General features: G+C 36.6%; 1 protein-coding gene across 4 annotated transcripts; it reads left to right on the plus strand.

Moving 5' to 3' along the window:
• Nucleotides 1-8,457: 8,457 nt before the first annotated feature.
• LOC7468106 (probable protein phosphatase 2C 42) lies at nt 8,458-12,832 on the plus strand. 4 transcript variants are annotated; one of them, XM_052456759.1, is made up of 4 exons: nt 8,458-9,048; nt 9,842-10,229; nt 11,097-11,333; nt 12,246-12,832. In XM_052456759.1, the coding sequence occupies exons 1-4, from the start codon at nt 8,726-8,728 to the stop codon at nt 12,456-12,458; spliced, it is 1,161 nt and encodes a 386-aa protein (XP_052312719.1). In that variant the 5' UTR covers nt 8,458-8,725; the 3' UTR covers nt 12,459-12,832. The 4 variants fall into 4 exon arrangements, with proteins under 4 accessions (XP_052312719.1, XP_024465462.1, XP_024465461.1 ...); XM_024609694.2 differs by having other exon boundaries at nt 8,458-9,044; nt 9,810-10,229; XM_024609693.2 differs by having other exon boundaries at nt 8,463-9,044; nt 9,871-10,229.
• Nucleotides 12,833-14,212: the final 1,380 nt, after the last annotated feature.

The following is a 14,212-nucleotide window of genomic DNA, read 5'->3' on the forward strand; positions in this document are numbered from 1 at the left end:
ATATTAGATTATCTTGGAAATTATGTTTTTTTATTTTATTTTTATACACTGGGTTATGTATAGGTTTTGTAGATTTAATTTTTTTTCTTTATTTTAACTTTCAGCACTAAATATGTTGCAAGGAGTTTCATGATTTCTTTGTATTTTCTTTATATGAATTTATCATGATTTCATGAACCGAACCACGGATTTAACAACTTGACTTGAGTCATTTATAAATTAAATTTTTTTTTATTTCAACTTTCAACATTGAATATATTAGAAGTAGAGTTTCATATTTTTTAATATTTTATTTCTATGAATTTATCATGATCTCATGAACTAGATTATAAATTTAACAGATTAACTCAAATTAACTAATATCACTTTTTTAACTATTGTTTTTAATTGATATTTTTAATTTTATTATTCAATATTAAATTTTATATTTTTGTTGTGTTCGCTTTATATATATATTGATTTAGCCTACATCGGGCCAAATCTAAGTATTGAACAAATTCTTTTATTTTTTATAGACTTTTAATCGTTTGAAATTCTGAACAACAAAGAAATAATTTACTGCAAAGCCATGAAGTCACCGTCACCATGATGGCTACGTTTTATGTTGTAATTTAGAGATCAGTAACATAACTTCTGCTTTAACATATTTTTTAAAAGTGTTTTTAAGTTAAAAATATTAAATTAATATTTTTTTCATTATTTTTTTATGATTTTGATATAATGATATGGAAAATTAAAAAAAACTATTATTATATTTTTAAATAAAAAAATATTTTAAAAAATATATTATATCATAATTTTAAACACCACTGAAATCACCTAGATGGCTGCTATTTACTAATAACATTTTGGTAAGCAACAGGCACTGTTTCTAGAAACCAAAACCATCCGTCCACGACCCACAAACAAATAAGATAGACGAGTATGTTTGGTATTGCGGTAGTTGTTGTGGTTGTGGTTTAAAAAAAATTGTTTTATAAAAAATATTTTTAGTTGAGGTTGGTTTGAAAAAATAGGTGTTTGGTTAAAACTGTGGTTGAAATTGAAGTTGAAGAAAAAATAGTTTAATGTGTTTGGTTAAGAATACTTTTGAAATTGAAGTTATAAAATAATTTTAATATATATATATATATATATATATATATATATATATTGATGGTTTTAAATTTAAATAGAGTAGAATTAACTTCTCCTATTACATCATGAAATAAATAATACTTGATATAAAATATTTTTTATTATTCCATTAAACTATTTATAATTCCATTACATACAAAATTCAGCAGATAAAAACTACAGTTTTTATAATTTTGTGAGCGTGTAATAAAATCAGATAAAATATTATCAGGTATAAAATTGATATTGCAGTACGAGTGAATTTAATTTACTTTATACTAGTTTTTCATGAAAAAAATATTGTTCACATCACAATGCGAGTGAATTTAATTCACTCTAAACTAGTTTTTTTTTAAAAAAAATTGTTAAAAAAATTAACAAACTGCCAAAAAAAAATGCACGTGAACAGTGCAATTCTGTGTTTCACAGGTTGAAACTCGTAGAAAAACAGTAAAATATTGCTTCTGAAAACTCATGGTCCTGCCGCATATAAATGACGGGACCCATGTGTTTTGAAACATTCAGTATTTGTAACCAAACGGCCATTTCTTGTGTTTTTGTAAAAACACGAACGCTAATGCGTTGCCAAACCGGTTCGGAATCTGTCATGAACCTGCTTGGGTAATGTTCCCCTACGCTTGAATCTGCTTGTCATTTTCGCTACTCAAATCTCCACCCAATAGGCCCCCATCCCATGGGTGACCGCCCATCATTCGTTGTTCTAGGGATTGCCAGACCTGGCATACAGAGCTTGCTAGCTTTTTGTACACGGGATGATGACTATTGACATCTGTGTTCCTTCAAGGCAGGCAATTCTTGAATGTCCATCTAGCGTTTCGTACCGCGATCCTAACACTGCTTGTCAAAATTTTAATTTTTATGTTTTTATATTATTTTGATTTATTAATATTAAAATAAATTATTTTAATATATTTTATAAATAAAAAATATTTTTAAAAAATAAAGATGCGGTAATATCAAAACATCCCTCAAACAGTCAATTTAACCAAGACAATCTAAGTCATTCAGCGATAAAGCCATTTTAAATACTTGAACTTATATAATTCTAACAATTTAATGTCTTGTATTTAGTTTTATTATTGGGTTTTTAGTTTTTAATAATAAAGTTTTTAAGTGAGTGTGTTTTATTAAATGCTGATACGTCTGTTAATGATTATGTGGACTCTAACAACTAAAATAATATTTAAAAACAAAGTTATTAACTAGAAAATTTTATATAAATCTAGTTGAAAATTAAATAACAATAACAATAGTTATATATATTTATAAACAAACAGTGATGGTTTAGATATAGGAAACTTATTTTGCTTTTCAAACTTTAATTTTTTTGATGATCAGAAAAAAATCTCTTTATGTCCAGAATTTTTTATATAAAAAAACTCAGACATTTACTGGAACAAAATTAAAAATCAGAGAGTCAATCAATAAAATCAAGTAAATTTAAGCACTCAAAATCACATCATCCCTTCATATACATGCACACACATATATGACTGTGATTTGGTTCATGTGAGACATTAATGCATCAGAATGCATCTATATATCTTGGCCTGTTTGAGATTATAATAATTGTTATAGTTTAAAATGTTTTTTATTTAAAAATATATTTAAATAATTTTTTTTATTTTTAAAAAATTATTTTTAAAATCAGGACATTAAAACGATCTAAAATTATAAAAGAATATTTTTTAACTAAAACTATTTTAAAATTAAAAAAATACAATTTCAATTGTGTTCCCGAACTATCCCGGCAGGAACATAAAATTGCGTGCGATGTCCCCTCATGTACCACATAATGACAATCGGAGAAGGAAAATCTTATGCCAATTCCCTGTGCTCAATCGGCCCTACTGAATTATTCAACGGAAACACAAATTTGCGCTGCCCCCAATCAAGAATGGACTATTTTCCGGGTCAATTTATGTCAGCAGTTCTTGCTGGAACGGATGGAATGCAGACGAGCAAGTTGAGCTTTGATGGAACTCGAAGCTACCACAAGCGCATAAGGTATCTGACATGATAAAGTTCAGCTGCCGAGCAAGTTATATCAACCATGAAATCAAATTATTTCTTAGATGCGAAGCAGGCCGCTGCCCCCCTGGGTACCACGTTGCACTGTAGGATTAGCAGTAAAGAGACTTCTCTGCTTAACTTATGTCAATGTGTCCTCGGATTGTTCGCAGAAAAAGAATGATGTCTTCTATCCCTGAATAAATCCTCAACAACTAAGAAGCAGTTCATGTTCGAAATTTCAAAAAAGGGGAAACTAGCTTGATGTGTACTGTGACATTATTTACATCTTAACCACAAGAAACCACACAGTGACTACGATTTTTGAGGAGTACAGAACACTTTCTATGTCGTGTTTCCCTGGCAGCATATAGGCCCAGGTGTTTCAACAAGACCAATAACAACAACAAAAAACAACATTGCAGCAATGTCAGTGGAGCTGTGGCTTTCAGCTCTTTTGGCAACGGGGTGGACGTCTCCATCTTCAAATGTGATCATAAAACTGTCAACTAACGAAATGTCTTGCACAGCTAAATTATTGTCAACAACCGAGAGAGAAGCGGCAACTTATAATTATCAACCCACTCTGTCATTTTTTTTTGTTTGGTCGCTAATCGAACAATCGTCAAAAAGGATTTGCTACATTTTCGAAGTAGCTTTAACCACACGAAAAAGCTTTTCCCCTCGAACTAGAACTAAGGTTAGAAAATCAACATGGTTGAAGATACCGCAGATTCTAGAAGAGAAATTGCTGACTACAAAAAATAATAATAATATCGAGTCTCAAATACTTATGTTGATGAGACCAGGGGAGACGAATGCCTGGTAATCTTTGCAACTAACTTTTCCTTCACTTGTCTATTTTTTTTTTTTAACCAGGGGTGTTCGGGCCAGCTTACGCGTACCACAACTAATCCTCGGACCCACTGAACACCCTGCAAGCCCAGTAGACAGATAAGACACCGCAGAGATAACAGGCGTGCACGCTAAGACTCGAACCCAGGTGACAGAGGCAAGCAAAACCTTGCCTTTGCCGCTGGGCTACATGTTAGGATATTGCCATTTGTGGCAATACCCCACCACTAAACAAGTGGTTGCTCCATTAGTGCCACTAATGGTGGCTTGGTTTAAGGCTTTGTTGACCCCTCCATGTTGACAAATGTGCTGGAGGGGCTCACCATGTTTGCCTATAAAAGAGGCAATTATTTGAGAGCAAAGTGAGAGGGTTGAGAGAGTGAAGTGAACGTGAGAATAGAGAGAAAGAGTGAGCTGCAATGGCAGCAGCCTTGCTGCCATTGCAGCAGCTGCAAGAGCACCAAAGTGAGCTGAGAGTTGAGTTAGAGTGGATGTAATCCTCCTCCTCCATGTATCTCTATATCTAATAAAATGAACCTCTCCCGTGGATGTAGGCGGTTTTGCCGAACCACGTTAAATATTGTGTCGGTGTGCTTTATCCTCCTTTGAGCAACTATCAGTACACCCCCGGTCCGCACATGGGGGAGCCGGAATTCCCCAACAATTGGTATCAGAGCTGATGGTTTAAAGGGGTGTTTGATTTTTGCTCAAAAATAAAAGTTGTCAAAATTGTGTTTTGACCATACCACTGTGTAGAGGAGGCCGAGACGAAGCCACTGGTGAAAACGGCGTCAAAATCGGACGTCGGACATGGCCGCACTCTCCATCACTCTCCGGCAGGGCGTCTGCCCACGCGCGCAGACGCGCCCCACGCGTCTTCTTCGCCCGGATGGGCTGACCCGACCCGAATACCAGTTGACCCGACCCACATGGCTGACCCGGATATGAATGACGTCAGCATGACATAATTGTGATGTCAGCATGCACAGTAGGCATGCCAGGGATGACATCAGCATGATGTAATTGTGATGTCAGCATGCACAGTAGGCATGACATGTCATTAGACACGTCATCGACCAGTCAGCAGACACGTCAGCAAAGTGGGACCCACCTGCCACATCATCAGCCGCGAGCCGAGCCAAGCCGAGTTGAGCCGAGCTGTTTTGAAGCCGAGCCGTTTTGAAGCCGAGCCGAGCCGCGAGCCGAGGGATAAGATTCTGTGCAGCAGAGTCTACGTGCAACCGGATCTGAGATTGAATCTGGGCCGCTCATCAGGCTAGAATTGTTTTGATCAAATCTTAGTCGTCTGAAATGCGATTTGGACGATTTCAGACTTGTTTCCAGCTAAGTTGATCATTCCGGATGCAATGGTACGGTCCGATCGTTGAGATTTGAGACCAAAAATGGCGGTGGTGAATTAACAAAAGAGATTGCCCGATCAGGAGGCATCTGAAGGTCATCATGGTGGTCGTTGAAGAGAAGAAGAAGAAGATGCACATGTTTACCCAATTACATGTGCTGAACTGCTAAGTGGGGAGAAATTTAACTGCCTTGAGGGAAGGAAAAATTGGGACACTCTGTACACCCGATCATGTGGATAATTTGAGGTGAAGAGTGGAAATTGATGAAGACCAATCTTAACGAATCTAAGAACTGGTAGTCTCGCCAGATGTTGAGAAATCATGTATTAAACTAGTATATTCCAGATCACTTGTAAAGGAAAGCCGCAACAAAGCTAGCAAATGATTGTATATACGGAAAGACAGTACGATGGATAGATATGGCCTAAGAAGTTCTGTCTAGGAGATTGGGTTTTAAGCGGGACCAGTGTGACCCCTCCAATCTTTCCTGGGAACTTGCTTAGTGGAAGGATTATCCATACGATACTATTTTCGTATATATAGCAGTTTGTAATGAAACAGTTGAAGACTAGCAGGATGACGGCACAAGGGAACAGTTGGGTTCCGTATGATCAAGGATCTGATGAAGTGGTGATTTCTCCAAAGAAGTTAGATTCGGTGACTGTGATTTCTCGAGGGGAGAATTGATGAAGACCCTGATAATGGTAGAGAAATACGGCAAGGGATAAAGATTGGCACCCTATTTTGACTTGAACAGGTGTTGTGACAAGATGAGCTGCTGTCAAACATAAGTAAGGAATAGGGAGAAATCTGGAGAACAGAAATTGCACGAGAGCACACGGAGATTGTGCAGGAGTACCCGTAGGATCCAACGAGGTACTGTAATGAGACAACAGGTGCAAGGAGAAGAAGTGTTCCTAGATGAAGCTCAGAGCAGAGACTGTTAAAGTTTGTACAACAGGAAGTCTCTTATGCTCTTGATGAAGACAACAGGCGAAGACCTTTCCAATGCATACAAGGATGGAAAGAGAGCTGTTGTAGAAGCACCTAATTGAGGGGGTGCAAATGCCTGTGATACAAGGCAACCGCCTATGATGAAAGGCGAAGACACCAAAGAGAGTTGGTGTAGGTGGAGCTGTCAAGCAGAAAGGCATAGAAGCTCCAAACATAGAAATCGAGGTGGAGGATTGCGAGGAGTATACCACAACTTTCTTTTTCTATGTAGTCAGTGGCAGTAATCTCTCTCATAGTGCACATGGTGGTAGAGAATTTTGGAGCCACTTTAAAGCATCTCAGCTGAAGGAGGATGCGACCGCCCCATGAAAACGGGCGAAGACGCCTTAGAGAAGGTGTGAGGGCCTTAATAGGAGCCCCGGATCAGACCGCCCCATGACAACGGGCGAAGACGCCTTAGAGAAGGTGTGAGGGCCATGATAGGAGCCCAGTTCAGACCGCCGCATGGCGACGAGCGGAGACACCTAAGGAGAAGGTGTGTGGGCCACGATATGAGCCCAGTTCAGAACAACCCCAAAGCCGATGTGATGGCTAGATACAAGTGGACAGGTGTATGGATAGCCAATGAAGTGGCTATGATGAGTATGGAGATAAATGCAGGATTGACTTTCATGGATATTGCCCCCATGCTAAAGATCAATGAGCTAGAAGACATTTGCCTTGGACAATAAGTGTGTGACTTGTGGAGCATTAAGACGCAGCTGCTATGAAGAAGCAGAAGGGCATGCGCAGGTTCCGAGAACGAGTTGACTCTTGTCAAGGTGGTGAGCTCGGTAATGGCATTGTAATACTCAGAGTATGAAGACAGATATGGATCAACCTTTATGGGCTGCCCTCATGGTTAAAGGTGGAGAGCTACCTGGACTCTTACGACTAAGAGCGAGAGACTCACGGAGAAGTAAGGCGTGGTTCCTAGGGTGGAACAGAGGGCAGGCGCAACTCCTGGATGAGTAGACTCTTGGAAGAGTGGTGAGCTTGTGATCACATTGAAATACTCAATGACTGTCACACTTGGAAATATTCGTTTGAAGGGGTGTTGGAAGCCTTGGTGTAAGGCTTGAAAAATCATTCCGGACCGAGCATGGTTGATACGCTCGAAGGGGAATGTTGTGTTGAAGACGCTCTCAGAATGGTAAGCTTGGAAGAGCTGCAGAATGCAAGCTTGTGCTGAAGAAGCAAGAGGACAATTGCCCACACAAATGGCAAAGGGGGTGATTGTTAGGATATTGCCATTTGTGGCAATACCCCACCACTAAACAAGTGGTTGCTCCATTAGTGCCACTAATGGTGGCTTGGTTTAAGGCTTTGTTGACCCCTCCATGTTGACAAATGTGCTGGAGGGGCTCACCATGTTTGCCTATAAAAGAGGCAATTATTTGAGAGCAAAGTGAGAGGGTTGAGAGAGTGAAGTGAACGTGAGAATAGAGAGAAAGAGTGAGCTGCAATGGCAGCAGCCTTGCTGCCATTGCAGCAGCTGCAAGAGCACCAAAGTGAGCTGAGAGTTGAGTTAGAGTGGATGTAATCCTCCTCCTCCATGTATCTCTATATCTAATAAAATGAACCTCTCCCGTGGATGTAGGCGGTTTTGCCGAACCACGTTAAATATTGTGTCGGTGTGCTTTATCCTCCTTTGAGCAACTATCAGTACACCCCCGGTCCGCGCATGGGGGAGCCGGAATTCCCCAACACTACAAGCCTCGGTTCTTCACTTGTCTATTCTATTCGCCTCAAGAGTAATAAAGATTTTGACATTTTTATTTTCGCATTCATGTTTATAATTCATTGGGTTTTTTTTTTAAAAAATCTATACTCCATTGTATCTACACCTTACTTTATGCATATTTTACTTTTTAATGTTAAGAGTCATTCACCAACTTTTGTGTATCGAAACTATTTTTTTTTCAGCCAGGTATGAGGTACATACACCATTCACATAAACAGTTCACAGTTAAAAAATCAGGGAAAAAAAAAACCAAACTGAGCAAAGAAGCAAAAATGTCCCAAGCCAAAGTGAAAATTAACCCTTTTTAGACATGATCCATCACCAAGACACTTTCTTTTGACATACATGCATTACTTGCATGCATATATACATACAAACAAAAGACATGGATAACAACACCCAGCAAAACCATCCCCCACACCATTTCTCCCCTCCTCTTCAACAAAGTAATGACCTTTCCTCTGTTCCTCTACAACCGAGCACACCCTTCTTTTATCACTATCAGCACCAATAAATTTAGATCGTTATATTATATTAAAAACACATACTGCAAAACATCAAGAAAGATTAAGTGAGTGGGAGAGATTGGTTTGGTTTGGGGGTTAGTTTGATTGAGAGATGTGGGATGCTTCAGGCATTGATGAATCTGCTTTCTTTATGTTTTAGGCCATTTGGGCAAGGTAGCAGTAGTAACAGTGGTACAAAGTTTCAGTCTTTTGTTGGTATCAGCAAAGAAGGGAAAGATGGATTGCTTTGGTATAGAGATATTGGAAGATATGGGTCTGGTGAATTTTCAATGGCTGTTGTTCAAGCTAATCAAGTACTTGAAGACCAAAGCCAGATTGAGTCTGGACCTTTTGGAACTTTTGTCGGTGTTTATGATGGTCATGGTGGACCTGAAGCTGCACGTTTTGTCTGTGATCACTTGTTCAGGCACTTTCAAGGTCTGTTCTTTTAAAAAACATTTTTTTATCAGCCCTTTTATATCTATTAAAATCTTGCCTTAAAAGAAAACTTTGCTGGGTTCTTCTTGTGGGATTTTCAATCAGTTTGCTTTTTTGCTTTTTTGGAGACTTTAACAGGCTCTGCTCCTTTTTTTGCGAGTCTAGATGAAAAACTATTTTGTGTAGTTTAATTGGATCATAGAAAGCAGCTTTCTTTTTTTAGGACTATAAATTAATAAAAAAAACAATTATCGGTATTTAAAGATGGAATTTTGCATGCGAATATCATTGATTGGAAGGTATTGGTACCTATCGGTAGCTTTCTTGCTTTTAATTACTGAAAGTGATGCAGTTTTTTGGAGCTGTTCACGTTTGTGGTTATCTCTGTCTTGTCAATTTCATGGATACTGTTTGTAGTGATATTCAATCGGATTTTGCTTTTTGTGTAAGCTTTTGATTGGCTTTTATGAGTTTGCAATGCTTTGTACTTTAAATAACAGTTTAAACTTGGAACAGGGTGATTAAATGTAAGCTTTATGATTAGTTTTTAGTAGAGCCACTTTAGATTGAAATCTAAGTCAGTGCTTCTAAAATGTGTGCTGGCCAAATGCATTAGCTCTAGTTAGAAAATAGATTTGCTCGAGGATAATGGATTTGAGACTTTGAATTCCAGTGAAAAAGCAGGGCATATATCTTCTATTTTTTTATTATTTTTGTTTCTCAATTATTTTGATCTTTTTTTGGTTTTATTTCATTTAACTTTAGAAAAGGATTGTGCCTTATGTTGGCAATCTTAGGCTTTGTGGTTATGCACCAATTTCAGCAGAGACGCAGGGTGTTGTGACAAGTGAGACCATCCAAAGAGCTTTCTGCTTAACAGAGGAAGGGTTTACCAATTTCGTGTCCGAGTTATGGAGCACTCGTCCCCAAATGGCAACAGTTGGGTCATGCTGTCTAGTTGGAGTCATATGTCAACAGACCCTCTTCGTGGCAAACCTGGGTGATTCCCGTGTTGTGCTGGGCAAGAAAGTCGGCAACACAGGAGGTATTGCTGCAATACAATTATCAACTGAACATAATGCTAACCTTGAGGCCATCAGGCACGAACTCGAGGACTTACATCCAAATGATTCCCAGATTGCTGTCCTTAAGCGTGGAGTTTGGAAAGTGAAGGGGATTATTCAGGTTATTTCAAATCCCAATTTAACTTTCAGACTATTTCAAATTAAAACACATCTTAGGTGCTTTTCTATTCTTGAAGTTATTTTTTTAAAAAAAACAAAAACACTTTCGGGGTGATAAATTATGGAACTACTAGGTTGGATGGAATTTTTGTGGTTCTTGGGTTGAGAACTAAATACAAAATAGCATTGCTTATCATTTGGTAAGACCAGTCCTGACTGCTTTCAGGAAGTCATCAATTTTGTTGTGGTTGTTAATGCTATACCAATTTACCTGTTGCTTTCCTGTTTAGGATAGATAAAATTATTTTTAAAACAATTTGTTGGAGTTATAGAATTGTGTCTACAAGGTGCAAGAACCACAAACAGGAGATCAAAAAGAACAACATATAAACCAATACCAAACCCCTGCAAGATTCACATGCTCTGACAAATCCATGTCTTGCATATATGTCTTTGAGTATAATTGAGATGATTTTTATAGTCATTGGTCAGAGCATGGCTTCATTTATAGAGGCAAATTAGTTGATTGATGATATTCTTCCTTGTTCCAGGTAACTAAAAATTTCAGTGTCCCAGGCATTCCTTTTTGTGCTAACAGATAAAATGCACCGCATATCGAGCTAGATGCTTTGTTATTTATATTGTTGATACGCTGTACGAAATAAGTACGTTTATTATGAAAGAGAATTTAAATATTCTTCATCCAGCCTTTGCATCGATGAAGATTACTTTGAAGTCAAATGTTATGGAAATTCCTTGGTTTACATTGTGGGTTGCATTGGATTATCAGCATCTAGCTTCTTAATATTCATTGCATGTTCCTTTACAAATAATATTATCATGGACTCAATGATTGTATTGGATGCAGGTTTCTAGATCCATAGGAGATGTATATATGAAACATGCACGATTCAACAGGGAACCAATTGATGCAAAGTTCAGACTTCCTGAACCAATGGACATGCCAATCTTGAGTGCCAATCCAACTATCCTTTCACATCCTCTCCATCCGAATGATTCATTCCTTGTATTTGCATCTGATGGTCTTTGGGAACAATTGAGTAATGAAAAAGTTGTGGATATTGTCCACAGTAATCCACGAGCAGTAAGTGTTTGTACTTAATTATTTGGTAGTCAGGCTTTCTGCATTGAGTTACTTTCATGCTTTTGTGCTTCTATTTGATTAGGTAGCAAATGACCATAAAGTTTTAACCTTATTTTGGTACTCATATGCTGCTTGGTGTTAGCCTTATTACTAAAACTTGCATGCTTAGTTATTTCATAAAAAACTCAAATGACCTTTTCTCTAGGATATATATGGTAAAGCAATATCTCTTGGAAGAGTTTGGAATGAAAACTAATGGAAGCATTATAGCACTATATATATATATATATATATATATATATATATATATATATATATATATATATATATATATATATATATATATATGTTTGTCAATTCATGAATTGTTAATATGATCTTTTTTAAAGTTTTGACACAGAAGAGAACTGCAAGTAGTTTCATCGATGAGTTACTTTGCATCTTATTTGGATTATTCATCCACTATCTATTTTCTCTAGTTCTGTGCGTGGATTATGCATTGATATCCAATGTAATCCATGGTCAATTCATTTTCATGTATAATTAGACATAGAGCAGCCTTGGAGTTAAATGTGTTTGATAAATTTGTTAGCTTGTGGATCAATAAGCTGGGATGTATGCCAAGGAATCAATCCATGAGATTGAATATTATTGATTTGCATCATCATAGCATCTCGAAACTGACCTTTTAGATTGACTTCTCTCCGCACTCGTGAATTGTCATGAATTCTTTATGCATATTTTGGCAATTTAGATGGCTATTATTGACAACAAAAGTACATGACGTGCCAATTCTATCTTCCATAAGACTTGTGGATTGCTGGGATATGGAGTTGTGCACGGAAATGTATATCATGCACCATTATCAAAAATTATATAGTTGTTTCATAACGGATGCTTGTTATAATGCAGGGAAGTGCCAAAAGGCTTGTCAAGGCTGCCCTACAAGAAGCAGCAAGAAAAAGAGAAACGAGATATTCAGATCTGCAGAAGATTGACAAGAAGGTTCGGAGGCACTTTCATGACGATATAACTGTAATTGTTTTATTCTTAAACCACGATCTCATATCCAAAGGCGCAGTGCAAACCCCACCAGTTTCCATCCGAAGTGCTTTGGAGCACTGATAACCCATATTTCTGCTGCCTTATTGTGGACAACTACCAAGAACATATCAGCAGATCAAGACATGTATCAATATGTATGGCTATACAGCTGCACATTGACAAAGCGGTTGCCGTGCCTGGATGCTAATGCCAAGACCTCTCTTATTTGAGAGATTATGAATTTGTAAAATGTTGTTTGTCAGAAAAAAATTAAAAATAATAGCAGCTAAGTCCATGTATACCCCGATTATGTCTTCTAACGGAACAGCATATGCAGATGCAAGGAAGTTGTCGAGCTGCAGTATGAGATGTTAAAATACTGGAATTCGGTGGTGGTGATTGGTATGGTGTTTTAATTATATTTTTGAAATAAATTAATTTTGTCTTAGCTTTAATATATTTTCTTTGATGTATTTTCAAGAAAAAAAATACTTTGTAAAATAATCTCTATTATATTTTATTATATTTTCAAACAGGTAAGGTGACGTGTTGTGCAGCACTTAAGTCATGTTTATTTTTACGTTTCAAAAGTATTTTTGAAGAAATTTAAATTTTTTTTATTTTTTTCTTTGTTTTAAAATGTTTTTTTTTGTGTTTTTAGATAATTTTGATGCGTTGATATCAAAAATAATTTTTAAAAAATAAAAAAAATATTATTTTGATATATTTTTGAGTAAGAAGCACTTTAAAAAATAACTGTTATTATATTTTCAACCAGATTCTAAATACAATAATCTGTTAATTCAGCCTGACTGTAAAAAAAAATAAAAAAATCAGGTTTACATGAATCGAACTCGCAACTCAAGTGGAAGACCAGGATGACTCTGGATCGGGTCTGGTAACAATAACCAGAATAGCGTAATAGAGTGGCTGCTGTGTTTTATTTTTGGTGAAGCCGTTAGACTGAAATCAGTGGATGTCATGCGCTACGCCCACCATGTTAAGGCAAAAACGCTGATTGGATGTAGACAGGGCATCCTGCAGCTCCGTCGATGGTTCTCAAGACATCTCACATCATACAAGGTGTGAGGGTTGCTACAAAACCCATATTCTAGTATTGATATTACGCTGACAACCATCACATTCAAATTATATGTATATGTTTAGTGTTTGTTTGATGTTGAAATTTTTTATTTAAAAATATATTAAAATAATATTTAAAAATATATTACAATATTAAACATATCTTAGTTATAATTTAAGGCCATGTTTGTTTCCCGGAATTCACTTTCCAGGAAACTACTTTCCAAACTTTCCTGTATTTGTTTGCCATTAGAAAAGTTGGTCAACGGAAAACACTTTCCGGTCAAAGAAAAATTTGGTTTAGTTCCCAGAAAAGTGTTTTCCCTTTGGCTGTGTTTGTTTTCCGGAAAATGGTTTCCGGGAAACCACTTTCCAAACTTTCCTGTGTTTGTTTGCCATTAGAAAAGTTGGTCAACGGAAAACACTTTCCAGTCAAAGAAAAATTTGGCTTGGTTTTCAGGAAAGTGTTTTCCTGGAAAATTTGGACGGAAAACACTTTCCGGAAGTTGTGAAAAATTTAGAAATGTCATTATTTGCTGATTATATCAAATTTGATCCTCAAACTTTTGATTGCTATATATAATTTGTTTTGTATATTTATTTTTCAATTCCATCTCTTAAAATTTAATTTTTATATTAATTTTGGTCCTTATTTTTATAATTGCTATTTGCTTTTTCCTTATCATTTTTTTATTGAAATTTTTTATCTATCAAATTTGGTCCTCATTCTTTTGATTGTTACTTATTTTATT

The sequence above is a fragment of the Populus trichocarpa genome, chromosome 10 (genome assembly GCF_000002775.5).
Source record: "Populus trichocarpa isolate Nisqually-1 chromosome 10, P.trichocarpa_v4.1, whole genome shotgun sequence".
NCBI classification, from domain to species: Eukaryota; Viridiplantae; Streptophyta; class Magnoliopsida; order Malpighiales; family Salicaceae; genus Populus; species Populus trichocarpa.

Coding starts and splice junctions, on each gene's coding strand:
- LOC7468106 (XM_052456759.1), top strand. CDS start 8,726: ATGCTTCAGGCATTGATGAATCTGCTTTCTTTATGTTTTAGGCCATTT. Junction 9,049..9,841: donor TTCAGGCACTTTCAAGGTCT/GTTCTTTTAAAA, acceptor TGGCAATCTTAG/GCTTTGTGGTTATGCACCAA. Junction 10,230..11,096: donor AAGTGAAGGGGATTATTCAG/GTTATTTCAAAT, acceptor TATTGGATGCAG/GTTTCTAGATCCATAGGAGA.